We start from the raw sequence: 27,867 nt of genomic DNA on the forward strand, positions 1-27,867 counted from the left end.
GAATGAACCAACAGTATATCAAATACTTCATTATCTCTTCATATTACATGCATTGAATTTATTTGTTTTCTCCAAACATGTGGAAGAAGAAGAAAAAAGCTATTATAAGCATCAAAATAGCTTTATTGCTGTACATTTAATGTATTAACTTTTTTTTTATAGGGTTTATATATTATTTAGAAACCTCTGATTACATGATCCTCTATTGATCTGTTTTAAATTATTAAGCATCAGAAAAAACCCAAGTTAACACAGAATTAAACAAACAAACAACAACTAAGAAATTTAATGTACCTTAGAAGACAAACAAATAGAAACTGAGATAAAGTTTAAGTAACTGTCACAGGGGGCATTTAATTGGAAAGACTAAAGCATTCCAGTCTCCACATCTATACTCAATATGAAAAAAATCTCTGAATCTCAGGCAGAACATCTGCTGAAGTTAATAAGAGTTATTTGCACATCTCTGGGAGAAAATTTTAACCTGGTATATTATCCAGATAAGTATAAAAAAGATTGTCTGAAAGTTTCCCCAAGAAAAAAGGTGGGCTTTTATATAATAGATAGAAAGTTATTATAAGTTTGTTTTATTCAGAACAGCAGACAAGATGTTTTGCCTATCTGAAAATGAAAGAGAAGCAGACAAAGAGATGAATAGAGAAACTGGAAACACAAAGACATCAAATAAAATACCAGGAAATTAGGAGTTGTAAATAGGGTTACTTTGTCACTGGTTACACAAGTAACTGAATACACGGGCGAGTGAATGAGTTTAAACAAGTGTATAGGCTTCAGCACATTCTTTTTTAGGGTTAATCACTAGTTAACCTGGCAAGATGAACATGCTGTTTGGGAAAAAAAAATTTAAAAATCCTTGTTAATTATATACTGAAGTGCTCTTACTTCCTGCTGCTGCACCTAATCCCACAGGTGCAGGTTGTCTCTTACTATTCACTGGTAGGTGGGTCCTGACTGCCAGGCACTTTTTCTTAGCAATAAATTCAGATAAAGAAGAAATAGCTTAATTTTCTCCATTTGAACAGGAAAACAGTATCATAGTGTCTATGTAACAAGGAGGCAAATGTTAAAATACATTTTTTCACTTTCCACGATGTAGTAGAAGCTGTTCTATGATTGACAAGCATGCCTCCTACTCACAATATTTGCCTGAAGCACCTAGCGAGAAGTAACGCTGCATTTCCTTAGTTTCCAGGCATTCCAATATTTTGCTGCTGAAAGATTGTAATGGGTTTAATGCTGCCACTAAGCCATTTTCCTACAGGAGAGCTACAGCTATGTTTCTGAACAACATTTTGCAATGCAACAGTCTGGCATAATTCTCAGTGAAAATCATGTACATTTGTAATGCTTGAGTTATGTTTATTCTCACTTTGACATTTGTCACAGAACATTTCTTAGCATCAGAAAGTATTAAATGAACTTGTGTTACCAAAACCCAAGAAACTAGTTTTACTGATTGCTATCCTGCTAAAGCATTAATGTTTCAAAGAGGAGAACAGATGCTAGAGACTAACTATACAAGAAAAAACTTCATCCAGTTTTGTGTTTGCTCTTCTCTCCACCTCTTTCCCCTCCCCTGCATCCTGGAGGGAGTAATTTTAACTACGGCATGGATGTAACAATGAAATGAAAAGGAGTGATGAGCTGGAGGGGGCTATTGTGAGGAACACTGGAGCTCCTTATTCAGTGTCCACCACTAAATGAAAGAGCATGTTGGAAAATTTTATTGTCTGAAGGTCCTCTATGTACTGCAAGGCTCATCACTTGGGCTTTGGAATAACAGAATTAAAATATCATTAAAATATTTTTGGAATAAAAACTACCAGTATTCATGGCTAGATCGTCATCCCCTTCATTTCTTACAAAATTAAATACATAAGCTAGGCAGGAAGGTGCACAATTTGCATAATCAGTCTATTATAAAGGTAACATTTTAATTTCACATGGTTACGAAAGAAATTGTTTTGTTTAAATGAAAAAATGCAACGCATTTTCCTCTCTCTCAAAAACATCTTGAAAAGAAAAAGGAACTTTGGCAAAGAGGAAATGTCTGTATTTTGAGAAGTGTCATGGAAAATTTAAACTATCACTCTGCAAGCATTTACACAAACATCTTTTCATACACATATAGTTTCATTACATTCATGGGGCAACACAGGCATGCAAATGTCTGCACCAGGATTTTGATTTTTAGTGCAAAAGGTCTTCAAAAGATACCACAGCCCCTATGACACATTTGGGTATTAGAATATGTTTCCCCCCCTGCCACCAAAAGTTGTATTTTACTATGTTATTTTAGCTTTCCTACTCATTAATAGTCATCCTTCTGATTGCTGTTTAAGAGGTATCAAAAATACTGCTGACTTACAACAGATGCTGCAAGGATTTCCCTCCAATTCTACAATAGCTTGTTTTCACAGATCAGAAAACAGAAGGGCCAGTTCCCAGGTCTGGGTATACTGAGGAGGAGGAAGCCAAGAGAAGCCCTAAGCTAAGGATAATGACTCATCTGTGGTCTTTATTTCTAAATAGAGTTCTCCAAGCAAATATAGCTTAAAAATGACTAGCACAGTATGGCCACACCCGAATAAACACTTATTTCCCTCAAAAAGACTTTCGCTTCTTAAAACCAGCTAAATGAGGCCATGCCGTACAAGTGTGATATTTGAAAATGAAGGTATCTGGAAGGTCCCCATGTGCATCTGCCTGGTAGGAGGCAGAGTTCCTTCTTTGGCCTCTACAAGACCCCATAAGTCAAATGCTGGCACATGTGTGAGGCCTCTTTTCATACCTTTGATCCCCACATAAAGGCAAGAGTGGAGCAAGAGGGCTGGCATTGTGCGAGCTGTGCACTGCTGTCAGCCCTGGCTCCTTCAAATGGCCTCTCTGCACTTGGTATGACAGGTGGCCCATATGAAGAGAGGGAGGATTAGGTTCCTTCTGTGCCCTTTAAGTAACTGGCATAGATTACCGGCTCCTACAAAGGGATTTAAACATACCTTTCTGAACAAAAATCAGTATATACATAAGCATGTAACTGGATGCTCAATTTGTATGAGTAATTGCTCTGGTTGTATTTGTCAATGCAGCAAATGTGTGTAGAAATGACCAGCTAAAGACACAATTATTTGTATGCAAAACTGACTTACATGATGAGAAATTGAACACAATGAAATTATCTACATGATTAAGGAATAATAATCATTTGAGATTAACAACATACTTTTTTTTTACCTCAATTTTACTGCATTTTTTCCCTATTCTCATTAATTAACTTGTTTTGTGAACAGAATATTAAAAAAAAGGAAAAATATTAGGCTGTACTTCTACATCTCCTATAGATTGCATGGACTTTAAGAGAAACTACTGAAGGGTTATAGTGGATTTGGATGAGCTGTGCATTCAAATCAGCTTCTGCATTCCCAGTTACCAAAACAGCTTTAAGAAGAGAACCAATGTCATCCTCCATGCACTACTTGTAACATTTATGTTATTTTCCTCAAACATTTGGTTTCTTTTACGTGCACATCAGCCACATTTTTTTCCACTGCAGAGCCTTGTGTACCGTGACAATTACCAATAAGAAGAGCATAACAGCAACTAGATTTTTTCAGTATTATTTTTAGGAAATCACAAGACATCATTGTTATTCTTCTTAGTCTGGGTAGTCTTGCATAGTTGGGGAAAACAATGAGAGCTCCTTGGGACTGCATACGTCCCACTTCTTAAAGGGCATTCTGAAAAATTAAGGGTTATGTTGCATGTTTTCTTAAACAGTCAAAAAATCCACAAAACCACCTTTTTTTTTTTCTTCTTTTGGATGTAATTAATCATAATTCTCTGGCAAGATTAATGAATGGAAGGGTACACAGCAAAGATAGGTAGCACTTTTACTAATCTATCTGCTAAACGGACCACAAGTCTGTGTCTATCTTTCCCACCCTGGTCCTGAGAAATGGAGGGATGCAGTCTAGGGAGTGTGCACCTTCATGTCGAACTATTTATTGTCTAAACCCTTTCTCAATATTAATAGAATTAACCCTTTCCTCAAAATGACCAAGAATCATCCAGGAATGTCTTCCTTCTTTTTGAATAATTTACTATTTTTATTTATCTTTTATTTAACTTTTTTATCTCCTTTACCTCTTATCCTCTCTCTGAAACATTTTGCTCAGTACTACCTTCATTTTCTTCTAACATATTTTTTGTCTAGTTATTTTTATTTCACTAGCATCCAGCATATTTTTCACTGTTTCCCAAATCCTGGTAATCAAAGATCAAAAACTCTGTCAAATCCACACACTCAAAAAAACACCCCCAAACTCCCTGCCCCTCCTTCTCCCCTAGATGCACCAAGTGATCTCATTCAGATGGAGGTGGGTCACAGGGGCAGAATGCCATTGTCTAACACACTGCAAGTCTGCACATATTTGTAACTACATCAAAAGAAAGAGCTGACTGTGGTCACTTTTAAGTAACTTTCACATATGCAGCTATATGGAAAGGCAGGACAAGAAGAGATTTTATAACATATTAGGTCAAAATAAAACCACAAGGCATTTAATTAGCTTCAGTGCAGGCTTGCTAGGTTACCATCACACTACCAAGAGCTCAATGTACATTCCTCCCTGTGTGCTGCCCCTCACTCCACTTCTCACTTCAGCTGTGAGCTAAGGTGATGACCTTGTGATGTGAGGACTTTCAGCCTCCTCTTGCAGCTGGAAGTTTTCACTTTAACCTGACTGTGATGTCAGGGCATATTCAGACTGGACAGCTGCTGTCAGTTGTGACAGTAAGGGCAGAAAAATATTTTTATTAGAGTATGATAGTAGATTTTCCATATTACCTGAAAGAAGTCAATGAATTTCTAGTTTGTCCACTTCTTGGCCTCAACTGCATCTTCACAACAAGAGAAAGAATGTGAAGAAGCAAAATCAAATCCCCGCAAATGAAAACCTTTCAATCCAGGTAAAAAGCCCTACAGAATTTGGAAAACCTTTGTCTGGTCAGATCCACAGCCTCTCTCAAGTACAGTTTACATTTGTAGTTTATAGTTGTGGCCCTACAGTCCAGTTTAAATGTTGGGCTGCGAGAAAGGTGTGTGAGAAAGCTGCAAAGTGAAGACAGGATAATAATGCAAGGATCCTGACAGCCTGTCTATAATTTGGTCCTTTCTTCAAGCCAAGCACCATCATTCAGTGAATGTGAGAAGGGCAGTGGGACTCCAGCAACCATCTCCCTGCTCTGCCTCCCTCTTTCTCTGGAACAGTAAGTGCATTCCTGTGTGACCCTATTTGCAATATTCCCCCGAACTTGTGGCAAAGGTTTCAGTCTCATTTTTATTGTGAACTTCAACATCAATGTATCCAGGCCAATAGTAAAAGACTTTGATGTCTCCTCCTCACACATATCCTATGTAATTTGGAGAGTTTTCCATATTACCTGAAAGAAGTCAATGAATTTCTAGTTTGTCCACTAATTTTTTCTTTAGGCCTTTGGGTCTTAAGTGCCTCACCAAGGACCTTTTGTGGCTGCTCTACAGCACAATAGATTAACAAGAGGTAAATTAAATTAACTGGATTTGATACGAGGTCATTCCTTTGAATGAAAGATTGAGCCTACTTTTTTCTTTTTTTATAAAACAAAAGAGCACTTATAAAGGTAAAAAAAATCCAGGCAACAAAATAAGAAAAAAGTCTGAAAACATCATCTGAAAACAACAGAAATATTACAATTATGAATAACACAAATATAGACAGCAAAATAACAAATTCCAGAAACAGAAGTTTTTCCTTTAATTTAACATGCACAGATTGAAAAAAAAAAAATCATTTAAGCTTGTATTTTTCAGGATAGAACTGCTGAAGGTTTTGCTGGCCACCACACAGTTCAGCATATGTGGCATTCATCTGTATTTTAATTTAATATTTTTCATTTACATAGTAATTGTCACGTACGTAGTAATTGTGGTCTTTTTTTGCTATGCTTGGAAAATAAGACTTTTTTAGAACTGCATTAAAAAGGGATGAGAATGCAGACTTATGAGAGAACAAGGGATATTGACAGTGAAAATGACAATATTACGCAACTTCTTTGCTTATTTAAAGAAAAGATATTCTACTATCATACTCAAATAAAAATATTTTAACAGCTGAATTTTGACTTTATGTATAAAAGAACTCCAGCAGTTACCCCTTTGTTTTTTACTTATAGCACACAAACACTGCACAAGCAATGGTAAATCAAATGGAAATTGAGCAAGCAAGGGGTTAAATAAGCAAAGTCGAGTCCTGAAATAAGAAATCAAGAAATAATGGATATTCAAGTATGAATCTTTTACTTGTTGCCAATACTGCACATTTGAACAATTTATCCAAATTATGGAAAGACCCCCACAAAAGAGTATTTAAGTTACAATCCTCACTCTTCCACAACTGAAAAAGTGCATTGAGAATACGCTTTCCATGGTTTGCTTTGAGAGTTTTGCACAAGGGAAATGAAATGTCCTCTCAAGGTTGTAGTGTCTGTTTAAATATTCTATGTAAAGCTATAACGAATCTCTGTAGGAAAGCAAAATGTCAACAATAAAAAAGTGAGCTAAAGCCCCCCTAATTTCTGAATTATTATGAACACTAAAATAAATAAATCTAAAAGGGTTATACTTACTGGAACATCAACATATTTGGCAGCTGCTTTTACCTTTAGAAAATTAAGCATAAAACACACAGTAAGTACTTATTACTACAAATTGCACATAATTTCAGAATTATGCACAGAAAGAAGAACAGAACCCTTGAGAATCCAAACACTTACAGTGAACGAAACTAATGATGAGAAGAAAGTACCTTCATCATATCTTGACAATTTAGACAGCACACCTTCTAACACTGAAACAACCTGGAGGAAAAGCACAGAGAAAAATCTAAATGCACAGTGTTAAAACTAAATATTTGGAATGAGAATGTGAATTTTTCTTTCTCATATTTGTATTGATCAGCAGGGCAACATGAACTCTAAATCTGACCACTTTCTCCATCTCACAAAGTGCTGAAATCAAAGACAACCTTCTTTTTGCAGCTTCACTTATTGATCAAGCAGATGGAAACTGCTGAGCCACTGTAGAAATAGAAACCCAATGCAGAGTTTCTCCTGAGGTGGGCCTGCTTCCAACATAACATTGCTGCCTCTAGAAAGTGGTTGAATATAGCAGTGTGTGTACCCAGCAGGTATTTTGGGTAGAAATCACATGCTACTTTCTAGGACCACAGCTTCAAAGATGATGGAGCACAGTTGCTAAAGGTGGTTATCTTGATATCATGTTTCTCTTATCTTTGCTATTAAATCGAAAACCAGCTCTGATTTCCCCTGAAAGTGTAATAGCACTGGTTTTCTGTCAGCAGCATGAGCTGTTGAGCTGCAACATGGCCAAGAAGGAGGCAAGAAAATGTATGCCCGAAGTCTCTGCTGTGGTGTGGTTTCTCTCCCCTGTACTTTCACCTGCTATTCTCGGAGTAGTGTGACTCCTTAGTAAGAGGAATGAATAGGTGTTTTTGCCAAAATTTCTTTCTGACCAAAATAAAAAATCTTATTAACAGCATTACATACAGCTTTAATGTTTGAACTCCCCCAAATTTGCCTTAAAGCAAATTCCCTTCTCACATCCCTCTGTGATGTTGCTCAAGTAATTCACAGTATATAACATAAAATACCTGTCAGCCATTGTATTCATGCACATTTATTTTACACATATAAATTGCGCTCCACTTTATATAAAGATTGTTTTAAAAGTCATCCCTTGCTCCCAACACAGTCATTCCCACAACTAAGAGTATCATTTTATGAGTGTGAGGACAGAACAAAATTCCATCTGGCATGCTGTTAATGGGCCCTGTAACAGTGTCACAACAGTGTCACCTCCAGAGGAACTGAGATCATCACTTTGCAATAAGCCCTGCTTTTAACAGTTCAAGGAGCAGGAGCAAGTGCAAACCTACATTTGTCATTTATCAATCTAACCTGTCATATTTACAGTGATTAATTAAGACACCGGCACATAGGCACCAATCAAAAAATAAATCCACATCACAAAAGAGAGTGGCAGTTGTTTCTGCACCCCCTTTATTAGACCAAATACCAGCGCTCTGCTTTGCAGTTGCATTCCTGTAAGAAGCTGCTGTTCATACTTTAAGTCATTTTATCTTATTGACAAGGATTCTTTCTGCAGAAAAGTGTTCAACTTTATTGTGCAAAGGTCTACTATGGAAAAGGCTGATCTCATAAACAACATGGTGTCCACAGTGCCAACATATGAATCTGACACAAGTGGGACACAAAGTAACAGAGAGCAAACACTTCAGTGTCAAGGATGTCTGTTTAAACAAAAGGCTAAGTTATGTAGCTGGAAACGTGTTTTCCGAGATGTCAGTGTATGGACTTGTGAAACTCTAAGAGCATTTCTGCGCATACCTCACATTCTATGAATTGGTTACCCTGACACACACTGTGCTTTGTTTCAATGTTTTGTGCTATTCCTGTGATTTTTTAAATGCTTTAGACTGGTACGCAGCTAAAAACAATGACTGAAATGCTTATTCCACTTGGACACAAAGGAGACATACAGAGGTAAAGGCTAAAAAATTATGAAAATACATTAGATGCAAAAGATGAATGCATATGGCTATCATGCACACTGAAGGGCTTTTTTCTTGGCTAAAACCAAGAGTTAAACATTAGCCTTCCTCTGTACCTCAGAATCAGGATGTCACTGGTATTTCACGTCTCAAGTGAGGAGACACTGGTTAAGCTTCCAGTGATCAGCCAATGACATGGAATATTTGCTTCCTATGTTAAGATTTCAATCTCTGTTGTTACTGTGATAACTAATAATGCAAATCCCTCTGTATTGACAGCAATTGTCTCTAAAATTTCTTGTACATAAATCCAGAAGGAATATGACTATTTTCTTCCTTTTTTATAATCTCAGATATTAAGAAAAAAAAAATCAAAAAGTTTAACCTTTAATAGTATGATTTGTTCTGATTGAATTTCCCTTTCTTCCTCTTCCTTTCCAATAACATTAAAACCATAAACTGGAGCCATGGTAGGCAACATGTAAAACTTGAAACTGTTGAGCTGAATTGCTTGTAGCTATGTTTATGTCAAAACTTCCCTTTAGACCAAAAATGTGTGGTTTCTACACAGTTATTAATAAATGGACTCATTTTGTTTAAACTTCTGTAATGATCCTACAAAGCCTTCCTCTTCAACTGATGGGTGCCAATCCAAAAGCAGATTCCCACCCCCCAACCCCCCCCGCAAGCCACGACAAGCAAAAATGAAGGCATGATGAAAATATGACCTGAGTCTTACTTTTTGTCACTAACTCACAAATTGTAAATATATGGCTCATTTATCCTACTTTGAAAAACAGGTATTTCTGGGTAGTTTGCCATGCATAGATAACAAAACTTCTTATAAAATCTTTCTTTTCTGTCATTATTTTCTGTGTTCTTCAAACCATTGGGGATGGAAACCTTAAGACTTTTACTGGAGTAGAGGTGCTAGAGAAAGACAAGACGACGAAGTTTTCTTCACTTATTCTCCAAGTCCTTATATCATGTCAAAACATTTTCTTTTTAAATATAAAAGCCTACAAAATCAATTTTAAGAAACAACAACTTATAAAACATTTTTAATTAAACAGTTTGTGGACCAAAATATCATTAAAAAGTTAAACTAACTGAAACTCTGGATATTGTCCACCTCTAAATACAAAATTTAAATACTAAGTGATAGGAAGAAAGTTCTTATGTAAGAAACTTAAAAAAAAAACCACATGGTATTATGTGAGACAATATTGACAAAATTTAGTCCTACCAGTTCTAATAGCTGCTAGCATTTCATATCTACAAAAGAAAAAGAGTGCAACCTTATCTCAGTAGTAGATTGCATAGAAATTGTTCACTCAATTGTTATAAAATTTAATTTTGTAAATTCAGTACTATTTGCACAAGTTGTGTTTACAAATCATGTTGTCCTCCACAATTTTCCTGTGTATAGAAAAACTGTGTGATATTTGAAGACATCTCCAAAGTTCAACCATTTTCTGCTGTATTAGAAATTAAAATGTAAATAATTTTACCTTTGAAACAAGAAGTGAAATAATTTCTTTAACAGTTTCTTCAATCAAGTCATCTATTTTTGAGTGGTATTGTTGCTGTATTTCAAGAGATAAAAAAGCATTAGCATGTATATGAACACACACTTTTGTCGTAAGTCATAAATGGTGCGAAGCTGATAACCCTGCCAGATCAGATTTACTTAAAATTATCATTTTGAACATCAGAAGAACAAACCCTTGAAAATGATCCACCCAATCAACAGTTTCTTACATTCTGTGTTGAAAATTTTCCCATGTACACTGTTGAGTTAAGCAGCTAATGGGGTTATTATTTAGATGAATTGAGTTCCTATACTTATTCAGGCGAAGGAATGTGAAGGATACTTTTTGTCTTCTCCTATATAATTAAGGTGGCCATGTATTTTTTTCTAAAGGGTTGGTTTAGCTGGAGAAGCAAAAAGACTAGAATAAGATTTAATTAATACAGCATTTCATGTCTGACAACTCTCATTCATAAGTTATTTTAAATGTCCTCTAGAAATAAAATGAGCTCCAATTGTTCATCCTGAAAGAGCCTTTTGGTTAGCACAGTGAGCTTCAGTTTATACAAATCTTACAATATGCTCAAGCGAGGGCAAAATTAAAATTTCATCAACAAAGCAGAATAGATGGTAACAAATTAATAGGCCATAGAAGGCATAATAAAACAGACTTCATTCTCCATAGACTTTTTCTTTAGTTTTTTCATAAAGAAGGTACCTTTAAGTAAATGCTTTTAAAATAAATCTGAAAGACTTTTTAGATAATCCTACTGAGTTCCCTTCTGAAATTAATAGGAACTAGGGATCCCATTCTGTCAATGAGGCACATCAATTTAAACAGTAATTCTTACTTTAGAAACATTTATGTGACAGCAAAGACTGTCCCCAATAGCCACTTCACAGAAAATGTGACTTGTAAAGACTAACCCTATCTTCCTAGTTCAAGACTACTTGGAACAGCTAACAGTATAATGCTTGGAGTAAAAGTACTGAGGTCAGTGTAAACATTAGCCTAACTTAGCAGCTGCCACCTGCATAGTTTTCGGAGTCCTAAGTTTTTAAAGGCTATTTTTCATCCATTTCAGAGTTGCCATACAAACCAAAACATTAAATTTGATATGCTGAATATTTTTAGGAATGGTTTTCTAAAGAGCACAGGTATTGAACTTGGGTTTAAATTAAGAGAAAATAAAACCATGAGACGTGTTTGTTCACATATACGTGTCTGCTACAGGTACCAACACCAAACGTTAATTTTTGCTTTTTATTTCTTTTAAAGTTTAAAAACACTTGGAAAATGTAAATACACAACTCAGGCAAACAACTGTGATCACACTAGAACAGTAAAAGAGCATATTAGAAATACATCAAAGAACTTTCTACATTTTCATATATATTATATTCCAACCACATTAATGTCTTGACCAATATAATATTGTCTTGATCTGCTAAGGAGTCTAATCACCCCAAAGAGTGTGTGATATCTGTTGCTTACAAGTCTTCACAAGGCAATGGTTTCTTACTCTCTGGAAACTATAAACAATTATTCTCCCACTGATGAATGACGAAACTATACATACTCCTATGATCTATGAAAAACAGTTGTCTCTCCCAGAAAGTGTCTGCAGCTTTATCTCCACAGTACATTAAATTAATGGATTTATGTATGTAAGATCAGTTCCTATATTTTTTGGTTTTTTTCTTCTATTTTTTTCTCTTTTTTTTCTCACAACAAAGCAAATACAATTTTGTAGAATTGAAGTATAAACAGTAACTTCACTTCTGAACAAGGAATAAAAAGAACTGAACCAAGCTTTTCAAAAACCACAAGGTTCCAAAATCATGACATTTCTTTAGAAACAATTTTTAAATTACACTAATCTGATTTTTTTTCATGATTTATTTTGAAAACCATGAGATCATAAATATTCTAACCCACTCCTCTCCAGTGCTAACTTCCACTAAAACAGTAACCCTCAGCAAAACAAAACTTCAGATCTTCGTGGAAGATGATTTGACTCCAGGCTTTAAGAACGTGGCTAAACTTTGGCTCCTAGTGGACAGGCAGACAGTGCAGGGGGATAATCCAGAGCAGGCAGGAAGAATGGCATATCCTGGAGAAGGGGGTTATGCCATCTGTCTGCAGGTCACTAGAGGTACTGATATTGCCTGTCCCCAAAGCAGCATGTGCAAGTGTGTGTTTGCAAGTTACTGCCTGCACACACATGAAAGGTGAAATGGCAGCATCAGCTCAGACAAAGAGTTTCTAGCTGTGGTTTACTTCTGATGAGCCTCACTGAGAGGTGAAAGAATTCAAAACTTTGGGACCTGGTAAGACAGGACACTGGGTATGAAAAGCAGAAAAGTGAAGACTTCATCTGGAATCATCTTGGAGGGTGAACAAGGAAAGAACTGAGAAGCTGATGATCAGTTTGTTGCACGGTCAGACTGTAAACGAATTTTGAGGGCCTGGCTAGCAAATTAACATGAAAAGCAATATTACCATTTAAAATAAAAAGTGGCTGTTAATATTAAACAAAAAAGATATAAATTAAAAAACAATGAAAAGACACTTACCCATTGACTAGCAAACTGGTTCATGTCATGGAAAATCAAAAGGAAAAATAAAGATGACAGGGTATAACAGGAAAATGATGAATGTCTCATTGAATTAGAAAAAAAAAGACAATTACATCGAACATGCTAACTTGAAAACATCAGTCAATGAAATGAAGAACACAGTATAGAAATGCAAAAATCAACTGAGAAAAATATGCCCAAAAAATGTAATTGTGAAGGTGCCTAAAGCAGACATACATTTTCTATTGCCAAATTCTGAAAAATGTTTTTACCATCTCTCCAAAACCAAATCAAACAAATTACAAACCAAATTACTTGCTATTGCATTAGCACAGAAAGAACAGTTTTAATTTTTTGCTGGTGGTCTCACCAATCTACATAGCATACCGTTTTAATTTCACAGATTATTCCTTCTGAGAGTGACAACAGAAGTCAGTGAAGTTTACATATCCTTCAAAAGCACATCAGTGCTCCACTGTGGAGTATCTGGCAGCAGACTACTGCCAAAATGGTCCCTGTCCTTGGAGACCAAATAAAAAAACCCCATTAAATTACCTGATTCTTTCTTTCCTCTATTTTCAGCATATTCCTAGGCATGAATGCTGTGTCTATAACCCATTTAAAACCAAACCGTACTCATTTAAAACCTGTCTGCAAAGCACAATATTTTGGCTGTATTTTACTATTACAAAAGAGTTCTGAAGTGGGCTCTTTTCCTGTTGCAACCCGAGAGAAATTCCTGGAGGGGTTGTGAGTCAAGAAATCCTCTGAATGTTCAACAGACTCACAGGTCAAAGCAAACAAATTACAGAAGCCCTCTGTGTGTTCTCTGGTGGAAGATGAGGGGTTGTGTCTTGCATGACACTTCTAGGGATGAGCTGATGCACACTTCTGTCCAAACAGAGCTATGTGACACATCTCAGTTTAGTTTGAAATAAATCCAAGGACAGTCTGCAGTGTGAGATGTTTCAGATCAACCAAACACAGGAATTAAACATACTAAATTCCACTTACCTCTTGCCCCGCATCCAGTATGCAGAGTTTAGCTGTCTGCTTTTTGGCGTCAACTAAAACGTTAAACATTGTACACAGAGAAGAAGGGATACGCAAGTCTGTTGATTTGTTTATCTTTTGCAGCTTCACTTCAAATGCAATTCTTGTTCTGTTTATTAAGACACAATTTGCAATATGAGTATCTCTGATAATTCTGAACAACCACTGTAAACGTGTATGAATCTTACTGAACATGTTGGCTTAACAATGTACCTATGCACGAGAACATTTTAGAATTAAAATTCTGTAAATCCAGAAGATCAACCTTTCAATAAACAATTGCATTGATGGTTTCAAGGTTCTGTCCTTCTTCAGTGAATTCAGTTGAACAATAAAAGTATTATCTTCTTGCTTTCTAGATAACAATATGTTTCCTTGTGTGATGACTGAGAACAATTTAAAGCAATGAAAATACCCCTCATTTTCCAGATTTTTTATGCTAAAATGCAGTTTATTGTATAAAATGTTTACTTCTAAGAAATATAATGAAAAAGTCATCTTCTGGCTTTAATGGAAATAGAATTTTAATAAAGAAAATGAGTTTACTATTAAGAAAATATTAATATGTATATTGAAAATTAAGACATATCAGGAGATACATAACATAAACACCCTATTTTCTTCTCACATCAGTGTAAATAACGAGCAATGTCACTGAAATAAACTATAATTCAGCATACCTAACCATAAAAATATTTTATTTCCATCATTATTCTTAAATGTGGGTACCAGAAATTCAACAGTATTTTTAGAAGATGGGAAGAGAAGAATCCTATTTTCCATTTTAAAAATTCTTAAGATCATATAAATATCACAAGAGGAGCTGTAATAGAAGAATTCCATCATTTTTTTCTGAGTTGCTACTCTAATCTTTATTACCTGACATACAGTATCTTTGACCACACTAAAACATCATTAGTGTATTAAAATTGGTATGTTATATATTGTCTAAAATATTAAAATATTTTATAGTCCTGTTGATAAGACTGTAAAGATTTTTTTTAGGCTCAAAATCAATATAATCCACGTATTATTAACACTGAATCTCTTTGCTACTCCGTCCATGGTTTTTTTAGACTAAGATTATACTAATAATCTTCCAGCCCTTTAACATTTCACCATTTTTCTAAGATTTCTTAGATAACCATAACTGACTGAGCTTCTACGCCAAATTCTTTAGATGGATTGCTTTAATGTTAGTGTTTCCTATCTTTCTTTGTTAGAACTTTAACTTTTATTCCACTCCCTGTATCATTCCCCTTTCATAATCAAATAGGAATGTTCTTTTAAATGTTTCTGGTTTTTTAATAATGATTTCTGCAGCTCTAGCAACAGGCTCATACCGTAAGCCTGAGTCTGTCCTTTTTCCTACTGTGTTTAGAAAAAGTAATGCAACACTGTGCCATCTATAAAGGTTCTCTGTTTCTTTAGACTTACTTATCAGTATTGTAAATTTTATGATTAACACAATGAAATTACAAAATTTATTTTCCCCTATTCTATTATTTTTTTTTAAATCTGTGTTTTTATGCATCCAGATTAAGCTTTCTGAAGCACCTAATTGTAGGTCTCCGTAAATTTTCTAGACATACAGATACTTCTTCTAAACTCAGTGATATTTACTGAAAGCTATAGCAGAGATCTTTTCAGATCACCTGCATTAAATTTAAAAGAATATACCAACAATGCTAAGATACAGCTCAAGAAGAAACAGCACTATATTTTCTGTAATTTCCAGAAGCTTAGCACTATAAAACTTAGTTTCGGTTGGATGATTTTCAGCCAGCCTTCTTCTGTTTGTTGTATAAATGCCGAAATACTGTACACTTTACAGTTTGTAATATATTTCTTAGGGACAGTGCTCTAAAATTGACAAATAAAATAATATTATTAACTGAACATGAAGAATAATGTAGTAAGGGGGGAGGGAAATGTGCAAAAAGTTTTCTTCTAGCAGAATTCTGAGTTTTGTTAATATTTGCCACAAATATGGAATAGAAAAAAAACCCAACTTGGTTTATTCACTTCCAAGGGTCTATTCACAACAGATACAGAAATTCTCCTTGCTATTTCCTAGATGTTGCCAAATTGCTGATTGCCAGATGCTGGGAAAGAAACACAAGTCATGATCTCTTTTAGAGTTGCCCTGATTCCTGTGACAGGACTCTGGTATAGATAAACCTTTGCAAGCCAGCATGACCCCTCCTGTGTTAATTTTCAAATCTCTCCCAATTTTTAAGTGGTCATTTCCACTATACCTTTTAACGCAGGCTTCTATCATGTCAGTGGCCATGAGTTTAAGTCTCTGCTCTAAATGGTGGGCAAATTCTGGTTCTGGCCAGTGAAGATCAAAAACAAACATCTGCAGAGCATCCAGTTTCCAGAAAAGATCTTCGGATGTAGCTGATCCATTGCTATAAGAAACAACAACAAAAAAAGCCCCCCAGAAACAGAAGATAAATGTATGGATGTCTGACCCAGTTGCCACATAATTAAGGTAATAAGATTTCCTTATCACACATCCTTCACCTCCCTGTTTCTTTTAGCACAGTTGCTCTTATTTCAAAAATGGAAAATGGTAGTGGGAAACTTAAAATAATTCCCCTTAGGGTGAAAAAAGGAACGTATTTCTCGTTTATTAACTGAGAAATATGGCAGGCTAGAGAGGTAGATGGGATGTTAGGGAGCATGGAAAATGAAGTAGCTCAAGTTTCAGATCAAGATAGGAAAAATACAGGGTACAGGAATAGTAAGGATCTTTTCAACATACTGAAGACTTTGTGCATGTATTTTCTTGCCTTCATAACTCTGGTAGATAAGTCTACCAAATAAATGAGGATGCTAGTAGTAATACTGTAAAAGAGACAACCAGACAAATAGTCCCTTGATAAATGCTCATGAATTCTAACTGAGGGGATAGCATCAGATCTGGGTGGAAAAAAAAGGAGAAGAGAAACTCCTTGAAGAAACTTGTGTACAAACAAAACCAGGGGATTAATATGGCTCTGTGCCATCTCAGATCATCCATAATGTTTCAAAGTGATTCTTCAATTGATTGCTAAATTTAAATACATTTGTTTGCGATAAAATACAACTTAAAGCTAAACTTGGCAGTAAGTTCATTAACACTTCCACTGTAAATGCAGATTCATTATATTTATTATTTATTACATTAATTACATACACAACGTGTTGTACTTCAATGCCTGAATTACTGTTTAAGGTCAATGCATACTACGCAATACTGAATTCCAGGATGTGAGTGACACAATCAACCAAAAATCAGCCTGACAGTCCCAATTCAGATCCAAATAGTTTAAATACATCACTACTATCATTTTGTTTCTTCTGCCTCATGACAAAAGAACACAATTATCAAAGTGTTACGTGACCCCCAGCTCTCATGGAAGGAATCAGTGAGCACTGTATGTGCTCAGGACAGAGGAGGGTCAGATTCAAAACCAAAGGAAGCAACCAGAAAGGACCTCTAATATCTGACCAGCTAATGCACCCCTCAGACAGCAGCACCACCACTGGCTCACACCGGGTTAGCTGAGGCAGTGGGCAGTGAGGTGAATTAAAGCACAGCTCACGTTCAGGGCTCTGAAGCGGCAGCAGGGATGCAGCAGGAGCACTGCTTCAGTCTCACACCTGCACCCACCACCTTCCAGACACACCCACGTGCCCCTTGCTCCACTGCCTTAATGCCACCAGAGCCACTTTCATACATCACTAATTTTAATTAAGGAATAGAAAGAAAAACAACCAAAACTTCTGGAAAATTTATAATCCTGTTAGACTGGTTTTTAAGTTATGTGGCAAGCGAATATTGAAGATATCATTGCATCTGCTGTGTACACTGGCAGTGTGTGAAGCTGTAGATGCTTTGTTATAGACCTTATCTGATTCAAAAGTGACTAAATTGATTTTTGAGATGATTGGGGTAAAAGAATGAGACAAATCATATGGGGACAGAAATGGGGCAACCTCAGTATTTATATAACTGTTGATAGAAACACATATTTTCTAGAAAAGAAACCAAACTTTCTCAAAAAACAAAACTAACCATTTCCATTATCAGATTATACAATTTAACCTTTTTTTATTCTCCCATAGTTGTTTCTTTTTCATCTGATGGAATTCCAAAGGAAATTCTTTAGGATTCAAGAAGACTAATGTATTCATAATAACATAAATGCATTCTTATACACATTTACTACTTTGTTTACTACTAAATTGTAGTAGCCACTTAATTTTGTTTAATTAGACTACCAAATAAAGTTTTGCAATTATAATAAATGTAATAACAGGCACAGGTTCATGGAAGAATTAATTCAGTGAGAAACACTAATTAATTTGTTCTCTTTTAATATAATTTTGAGCTTTCATTCTTAAATTTTTTATTCAGCATTGTCCAATGACACTTGAATTTGATTAACATATATTAATAAGACAAGGAAAGAAAATAAAGTGCTACAACAGAAATTGTTTGTTCCTGGTTCACACATTCAAACACAAATGTCTAATTTATTTGCTAAATGCTGCAAAAGAAGAGCTAAACTCAGATTTTAACTCCTCCTGGCACAAGAGTAATTCCTACATTCAAATCAAGCCTGAATCTATATCCATAACTTCAGAACCATTTTTTTTTTTGTGAAGGGACATGACACATTCTTGGCTATTGAAAAGTTTTTATTTTCATGTGTATGGTAAAGCTACTTCAGTCTAAAGAAGGGAATAAACTGCTCTACCAGGAAACTGAAGTGACACTCTTTGTTTAAAAACTGTATTTAATAGTTTCCACAGTTTTAAAATTAAGCACAAACTCTACTTCTTTGCTGGCCAAAATTTAACCTTTCAGATGCTGTCTAGTTGTCCATTCTTATTAATCGGGTTATGGCAGTAAGAGAAGGTTACCAGTGATTAAAAGAGGCAAATATTATGCACATCCTGTTAAATTCCCATTTTTTCTAATGGGAACTTAACTTTGCATTTGGTCACACTTTGACTGGGAGAGTGGACCAGGTATTTCCAGAGGTCACTTTTAAATTATTTTATGGCTTTATGCCTTGCATCATACTGAACACAGCAAAAAAAGATCCAAGACAATGTTTCTCCAAGAACCTGCAGCATATCAAATTCAGGAGTTGCATGCAGCCTCCTAGGCATGCAGCCTTAATTCACTTCTTATACATTGACAGCTGAAAGAGGCAGCTTCTCACTGGGCTTGCCAGGCACCTAAGAAGTAGCAATTAGTCAAACAGTCCACTAATAAAGTACACTGGTTGTAAGATATACCCACACATCACTCCTGAATAGATGCAGAATAAATAATTTCTTGCCTACATATGAAACTCCATAGGGTGGCTTGGGATATGAAAATATAAACATTAAATATCTAAGAATATTATCAATCAACCAAAAGATTCAAAAGCAGCTGGCTTCATTTCTTCTATAATTTACCAAGGGCAGTGATGGTCATTTTACAAATTACTGCAATTATTATTTTTTTAAAGTTACTACTGAGATATTACCCACTAGCGTTTTGTGAGGACCACTTACAAAACACAGCACAAGCTCTACATCCCTTGTGAGCCCCCAGCTTGTGAACTCCAGCTTTACATTCTTTATGCTGCTTCAAGATATATATGTTCAGGGCTCAGAAGGTTAATTGAGAATTTCTTCAACAGAACAGGATTTTCAGTAATTCCAGCATCAGTTGCACTCAGCCCCATCTCTCTACTTTCCACCAGCAGATGAGGGGGAAGGATGGAACAGAACTTTTTCAAGTATCAGTTAGTGTAAATTCCCTCAAAGATATTGGAAAAAGAGCTACCCCATGACTTCTCTTAGCTCAGGAGTGAGGCAACCTAAGGATCAAGCAACAAAAACCAAGTTCCTTGAGTCTTTGTTCTTACTGCATAGTAAGAAGGAAAGAAACATTTGGAAATGTTTGGAAGGAAAGAAATTTGCCCCACAATACACATTTGTCTTCCAGAATGCTCAACAGGACCAAGCTATATTCAAAACTCCTTATTCCATTGAAAGCATATCAGTCAGATTTCACTATGCCATCAGTCTTATGGCTATACTTTTAAATATCCATCCTTAAAAATGCAGGCCATGGTCTCCAACCACTTTACTGGAGGTAAGCTCTATGACAGGAATGTATGTGGCACTGCAGACACAACCCCTCAGAACAGAGATGAAACATGGCCTCCTGACTCATTCAGCACTCACAAACACACAGAGAGCTCAGACACATTCACACCAGCTCCCTTTATATCACTATTGGAGCACTGTGACTACTCCAGCCTTGTCTCTCTCATCACTCATTATAGCTGAGCCATAGCAGGAACAACATAAATGACACATTTCCTTTGATGTTGCCTCTTCTGGGTGGAAGACAAGACAGGACTATTCTGCTGTAAGAATATATCTTATTCCAGGTTTCCCCAGCCTCAAGTTTTCCTGAAGCTGATGTTTTAGACTGGCACCAGATAGCAACAGACAACCTCAGGTCTGTATCTACAGTATCTCTGGTCAGTGACACTGTCATGTCTGCACTGAAAAGAACAATCCATAAATTAAACCAAAAACAATTAAAATCACCCACAAATCTAACTTAAAATGATATTTAAAATACGAAGAGCAATTTAAGATAGTATATTTGAATTAATGAATAAGTAAGGAAAAGCTAGTTGTGGCTGATTGAAAGCTATTACAGAATATTCAAACATTTTTGCTTGTTAAGATTATCTTCAGCCAAATGGAAGAGTAATTCACAGTGCTCTGCATGTCTAGCCAATGTGTCCTCTGAGTTGTCTTCTCCAGGGACCAATCAAGAAAAACAGACTATTCCTCGTAACAATTTTCCCTTTTCATATCTCACTTTCCAATGCCCAAAAAGAACTGGAAAAAAGGCAATGATCTTTCTAAATGCTGTTATAAGTAGCTTATATTTACTGCTTCAACACATATGATGAAGGAGGAAAAAAGAAACAATTAATTAAAAAATATAAACAATTGTTGCTAGTAATGTTCAAGAGAATTGTAGCAACTTTAAAGTGAAAATGGGAAAAATCTATTTTCATCAATAAAGCACAAAAAGGGATGCCCAACTGTGAATATATTTTCACTTCTTTCTCTTCAGCAAAAGTTCTTAGGTAGGCACATAACACCTCTATTGAATATGAAGGTTCTTAAACATGAACTTGAGAGCATGGACACAAACCTTAGTAAAGTTTGGAGAATATTAAATCTCTTTGTATTACAGATCAAAGAGACACATGACTTCAGCAAACCTTTAACGCAGTTGGCTCACAGACTGCTCATTCTCATTCTTTTTGACTCTAGATTCTTCATTGTGTAATTCAGAATGATAATGATTAATTGGCCAAAATCATCACTTTTAAAGAGAAAGAGGAAAGTCCCACAGAACTCTGTGACAGACATTGTCATCTTCTTGCCAAATCATCAGTTTTGTGGCCAGGAGGAGGGAGCACAGTGAAATAGGAAAGAAAGACTTGGGGGAGTCAGTGAAAAGAAGGAGTCTACCTGGGCTCCTGAATTTAGATGCCTTTGCTGACCATATGTGTAACTCACTGTACCCCTCCAGTCCATCTACGCTGGGGTGTGCATCACACTGAAAGGGAAAACTGTCAGGAAACTCTAGGTTTTGCTTAGCCGGTATTGGGCTACTCCCTGTTGAAGAACTTAACTAGTAAGTGTGTTCTCCCTGAAAAAGATGGGATGGGAGAAGAGGGAGAAAATAAAACCCTCCTCCTTTCTTTCACATAATAGTGAAAGTAAATCACTTCCTCTGCCAGGAACTGAGCCACTGTTACCGGCAGGAAAAAAGAAATTCCTTAGCATGAGAGGAGGAACAAGTGGCTTGAAGTGGCTTTGCCTTTTTTTTTTTACCCAAATACATGACTATTCTAAACATTGACTTGGCTCTTCCATAGAATGCAGATAGGCTGATTCTTAAAATAGTGCCTGAATACCAGCGTGTTACAAAGCTAACTTAATGCTACCTGCAATCGAGACTGTAAATTCATACACATTTTATAAAATATAACCTCAAAGCTCTATGTTTTGGGGAAAGAACATGAAGAGGTGCCTCCACCAGAGCCAACACCATGGCAGACCTCTTCTTGAATGCTGTGAGGGGTGGCTGAAAGGGCATGATGGCCTTACAAAGGTCACAGCTGCAGTGAAGACACTGCTCATCCCCACTTCTCTTGAAAAGCAGCAGAATGACAGCTACTTCTGGCAAGTGTTTACAGCATGTCAACCTCACTGCTCACCAAATTCTAGGAAAACCTCCCTTATTAGTTTAGGATTTTATGCATACTGTCTCATACATACCATGAAACTAAATACAAGAACGTGTGCAAGGGGGATGAGCCCACGGCTGAATTTCACTATACTTGTACGTGTTTTGACAACACAGTCTAGGAATATATTGCTTCACCAAACCCTTCATTTTGGAAAGATCTACTACTATAATCCTCCAACCAGAATCTGTATTAATTATAAATTCAATATTGAAAATACATGAATTTTCCTCTATACAAGTTATTTTTACTGGATGAGGCTGCTAGAAATCAGACTGCAAGAAGAGCACTTCCAAGATTAGCAAATCTTAACTCTGAAAGCTATTCTTTAAAAAAAAAGTGACCTTTGAAAACCTGGGGATAACAGAAAGGAATTTGAGTTGCAGAAAGCCAATTAGTTTGTGTTCAAAGCTGAAATGACCTACATAAGCACATCAGAAGAAACCTAGCATTACCATAGTAAACACAAAAGGTACCAAAGCCAAGGATTAAGAGGAATTCTGTCACTTTTTAGGGGAATTAACAGCAGAACAACAATCATAGTACTCCCTTTTTACAAGGAGTCACATGGAAAAGACAAGAGATAATGGGTTCGAGTTACTTCTGAGGAGTTCCTGATTAGAAAGAATAGGAAATTTTTCATGATGAGGACAATCAGCCATTGGAATCATCTCCCCCAGAAGAAATGGTGGATTCCCAACATTGGACATTTTAAAAATTTGTCGGGACAGGGTGCTGGGCCATCCTAGACCATGCTTTTGCCAGGAAGAGTTGGATGAGATGATCCTTGAGGTCCCCTTTAACATGGTATTCTACAATTGTATGAACTCTTGCAGAAATAGATGTAATGCTATTTAGGAGTCTGTCATAAAACTTGAAAAGACAACACTTGTCTTGAAATAATATTACCAACCTATGTGTTTTGAATGTGTGTTTTTTGAAATCTTTCTCATTCATGCTTTCCAATATAACTTTTGCTAAAATAAGGTTCTTCTTGAGCCTTTCCCTAACATATTTTAATATGTCCTCACACAGGAATCTGACCTGTAACTATGGGAATCTTTCCACAGAGCAGGCTACATATACTCTATATTTTTTTTAAAAAAAGAGCACTGAAATACTGGGCAAAAATCAGAAAGAAATATTTTTTTTTTCTCAAGCAGACAAAGAAACGGATGTACTTCTATTCTTGTACTTATTAACATGTTACCATTTTCCTGTAACATGGATACTTAATCTAATGACAATATTTGCAATCAATGATTTTCAGAACCAATACAAAATGAGCTAATCAAACCCATGCAAAAATATAATGGGCTGCCTTATTTTACAAAACCACAATGTAAAATCAATTATCCTAAAGGTTCCCCACTGCTTATTAATTCAGAAGAGTCATTAGGTTGTTTAGAGTAGTAAACATCATTCCTGCTATGACAGACCTTTGCCAAGTTGATTTTCTACATTATCAGGTTTAAGACTGCTACATTTTAATGCACTAGAAAGCGCAACTCACTAACAGTCCATGCTTGGCTCACTCCCAAGAAACAACAGTTTCCAACTAAGAGATGATAAACACCATGCAATCCAAATACAGCTGCACAGAACACTAGCAAGGCCATGCAGAGCTGACATACAGTCAGAAAGTTATTGAAGAATACACACGTGGAGTCATACAAAGAAGTCATCCAGGTTGGTGTAGTAAAGCTAGGTATTTGTGGAAGATTAAGAGGCAAACTTGGAACTTTTGGAAGAGCTACATTAGGAAGACTGTTGGTGATGCTCCTGTGAAGAAATAAACAATGTAGGAATACAATAAAAAATAGAATATTTAGAGGACAACAGGGGAGAACCCCTTATTAGACAGAAAGCTATAGGCAGGTGCTTTGTTCAGATTTTGTAAAAAGGACTTACTTGACAGGTTGCCATGACTCTTGCTCAAGACCTCTGTGAATGGACTGAGCAATTGATGATTCCATGAGATCAATGTAGCGGACGACCATGGGAACAAAAATTTCTTGCAAGTGCTTGTGAAACTTTCCATTGCACAAAAGTGCTTTAAAAAAACAAAAAGACAAATAAAAATGTCAGACCTTTTGTTATAGGAAGAAGTATATCTTAAAATGTTTTAGTACACAAAAGCATTATAAGAAAAAAATCCAGCTTGTGTAGGATATACAGTTCAGAAGAGATACATGAAGTGTTCCATCAGGACAGTGCAGTACATTTCAAACTGTCAGTGTAATGAAAACTAGGTACTTACTGAAGTTCTTTACTGAACCAGAACCTTTTTGCATCTTCTTAAAATTAACAATAAGCTTTGCTGAATCTAAGCATTAGCAATTTATTTTCATCACTTATACACCAAGACACGACAAAAAATACCCAAAGCAAAAAAACCCAAACCTATTTGAATGTCATTCATAAGCAGTAGAGTATTACCTACTTCACAGATGGGACTTACTACATGAAAAACTGTATACACATGCAAACTGAACATGCTCAAAACATGAAAATTAGTTTGCCACCACCACTGCTTGTCCCTGTATTCCCTGAAGTCTTCTCTCAGCAAATGCTAACTCTTAGCACACTAATATCCGGTCCCACCAAGGGAATATATGTTTCATGTTTCCAATGCGTCTGTGTTCACCCATTAATCTAGCACTGTTGCTAGGACCTGTAAGAATATTCCCATGTGCGTATGGAAATCATAGAAGCTCAGCCACAGAGAGAAATTTTCATGACCTTGGCAACCCTTGTTTTGTCTCGTCCGTATTCTGTTGTTTTAAATTCTTTTGTGGGTTTCTCCTCCCACCAATTCTGGCATACAGGCTTCTTGTATGACTGGATGAGCACCAAAATTACATCTTGAGGAGGTTTCCTCCTCTTTCTAAGAAGAACAGCCTGGGTCACAGGGCTCACTCTGGACATCATCCTTTAAAATTACAATCCCTTTTGTTCTACTACCAATGCCACTCCATGTCTAACATGTCAAAATAGTTTCTATAACTTCCAAAAAACTGTTTTGCCTTCCATTCCTGAATGATGTTCAGCCCAAACTGAACCTAGGAGAGAGGACGACTATGGGGAAAACGTGCCATCAAGCTTCAGTGCCCTATTTCTACTTGTATTGCAAGAAGTGCCATTGTTGCTGAATGTCTGGACACTATGTTACTTCTTTTTCTTGAATACGATGATCTGGAAGCAAAAATTATTTTCTTGAAAACACCCTTGTAGAGTAATAGCAAATTTTGTATCAATCACCTTTACCTAAGGAAACAATATTATGTGATCAACTCTCTCTGCTTTGCGTAACTGCCTTTCTTGCTAAGAATTTTGAAACTTTCAGCTAATTTCAACCACTTTAGAGACAGGGGTAGAGATATCAGATATCAGATATATGAAGTTTTATAAAAACAGGCAGCTAGGTAGCAGGCAGAGATTATTAGGGTTTCCACTGAGAAAAAGGCAGAGGTGTAGGATCATCTCTTTATTAAACACTTGAGAATCCACCCTTGAGAGCACCTGTGAGTCCGTTACAAACATGATCCATTATTTACACTGCTCCTCAAAATAATTGTTAACTAGTTAGTTCTGGCTTATTATTTATATATCAGGAATTCAAAACAGTGCCATTTTTCTCTATTTATTATTATCTTCTACATCTGAAAACTACAGCACCTTTTACCAGCAACAAAGGACTGAGGAGGATTTGGATATTAGTACAAAAGTTGCACAGTAAACAGCTGATGAGCATTGCCTCTGAGAAACAAAAGGTTGCTGGCATCCATTTGCATATTAGACTGAGTTTTCAAGGCAACTTTGAGCCGAAAAATAACAACAAGAATACAACTGTGCCAATTAAATCAATCTTGCTGCTTTATAGTGAACCAATGAAGGACTGTAACTAATCAGGCAATCACAGTTACTTGAAGGGATAAGCTTGTAGTTTAGTATTTTCTGAGCACACCACAGAAATGCTCTGCTCTAAGCCCTGCTCTGGCAATTACAGTAATGAAGCCTCATGGGCAGGAGGCTGACTCTTGTTATTTCGAAGTCAGCATGAAATTTTAAGAAGTTACAGGCAAAAAGGTGTTCAACTTAAAAAGCTGAATCATTTTCCTAACATCATGACACCAGTCTTTACAGGGAAGTGAAATTTTCTAAAATTATGCCAAGACTTATTGTTATTTCACCTCCACAGAAATCCCTCTGTGTATGTGGGTACACTCACAAGAGAACTGTCTTGGATCAACAACTCTGTGAGCATTCTGTTTTCCCAGGGTTCAGGACATGGCAGCTCTGATTTACCCATCTGGAGATCTCCATCAAGGATTAATTCAGGGCAGAGAAAGAACTCAGAGCACGGGGATAAGTGATATAGCTGAGTATCATCATCAGACTCATGGTACTCTACCCTCTGATTAAAATTGATCTTGCCAAAAGGTACCACCTGTGCATCAAAGCAGATGGGAAACAAGAGATCCTTCAGGAAAATGCCGTACTTCAAATCCCTCAACTACCACTTGTCTTCAAAGACTTGTAGCTTAATTCTCCATTGTCTTTTCAATATAGACACCCCACATCCTCTTCATATGAGCCATCTCATATTCACATAAGCAACAATAAAATGAAAGCCTATGCCAGAGCAAGGTAATGCACAGGGAACGTTAAAGGAAAACACACTACAGGAACAGAAACAGAACCCCAAAGCAGATATTCTTGAAATATTGAAGTTGAAGAAGAAAACTATTATTTTTTTTCCGTATTAGGAAATAAATTAGCTGAAAGATATTAAAATATGACAAGAACATATTAGAGATGAAAACTAAAGTCTAGTTATCCAGTATTGGAATGAGGTTTCCTCTCTAACAGTAGGAAACAAATCTACTGTGCCTGTGTACAACAGAAGCTGTGAGGCTTCTATTCCTTTTACTTAAACAGGCACATCTTAGGAGTTATCCTGGAGTGAGCATGTTAGGCTGTGCTCAAGATCTGCAGAATCAAAGGCAAGGAGGAATGATACAGATTAACATGAGTGTCTTTTTCCCTGACAAAATTAGCACTCTGTCAGACTGTCTATAATTATCCTGCTTTTCATAGGATTCTCTGGAAAACATCACTTGAATTTTCTGGCATATTTTAAATCCAAAATAAGAAAGAGTGAATTTCAAGAAGGAAATATCCTTGAGGGTCCAGATTATATTTGTAGCAATTAAAACTTAACCAATGACACGTGAAAAGAAAGTTTATATTCCCATTCATTTGCTGTTTATATTACATTCTGCCTCCACAGAGAATTTCTTAATCAGCTGGTTAAATTGCAGTGAAAATTGCAAGTGTCCCAATTTATATAGAAATTATCTTGTACTTTTTACACATAAGACACATTTTAAAACTGAATTTTAGAGGTTTACTTTGTGACATCAAGGTTAAAATTTATTTAATCTTTAAAAGATAGAGTGACATAAACAGGTTATTGCACAGTTTACCCTTGTGTAGAAGTCCCATTAGGAAAAAAAGATTATTGGATATTCTGGTAAGGAATAATGCAGCTTGACTTAACTCTCAGTATCAGTAACTGAGACATGTAGCTCTTATCTGAACGCAGATTATGATTTCAAAGCAGCTCCTAATAGGACTGAGTCCCTGATCTACGAAAAGATTCCCACTCCAACGAATGAGAAGTGTAAGACTTGAGGTGAGATATTGGTGT

At 36.1% G+C, this 27,867-nt stretch overlaps 1 protein-coding gene across 24 annotated transcripts in view; it reads right to left on the bottom strand.

Moving 5' to 3' along the window:
- CADPS2 (calcium dependent secretion activator 2) overlaps positions 1-27,867 on the bottom strand; it is a 294,985-nt gene that overhangs the window by 26,106 nt on the left and 241,012 nt on the right. For 8 of the 24 annotated variants that reach the window (XM_042018140.1, XM_042018147.1, XM_042018146.1 and 5 more), the window contains 7 exons: positions 24,066-24,207; positions 23,817-23,936; positions 16,074-16,229; positions 13,777-13,924; positions 10,163-10,237; positions 6,835-6,918; positions 6,688-6,720 (listed from right to left, as the gene is read on the bottom strand). In XM_042018140.1, coding sequence (XP_041874074.1) covers positions 6,688-6,720; positions 6,835-6,918; positions 10,163-10,237; positions 13,777-13,924; positions 16,074-16,229; positions 23,817-23,936; positions 24,066-24,207 — 758 coding nt within the window. Of the gene's footprint in view, positions 1-6,687; positions 6,721-6,834; positions 6,919-10,162; positions 10,238-12,759; positions 12,775-13,776; positions 13,925-16,073; positions 16,230-23,816; positions 23,937-24,065; positions 24,208-27,867 lie in introns of all 24 variants that reach the window. The other 16 variants (XM_042018158.1, XM_042018154.1, XM_042018157.1 and 13 more) reach the window with 3 other exon arrangements.

The sequence above is a fragment of the Corvus kubaryi genome, unplaced genomic scaffold (assembly GCF_017639235.1).
Source record: "Corvus kubaryi isolate FWS band 111438036 unplaced genomic scaffold, C.kubaryi_AGA036_p1.0 137, whole genome shotgun sequence".
NCBI lineage: Eukaryota > Metazoa > Chordata > Aves > Passeriformes > Corvidae > Corvus > Corvus kubaryi.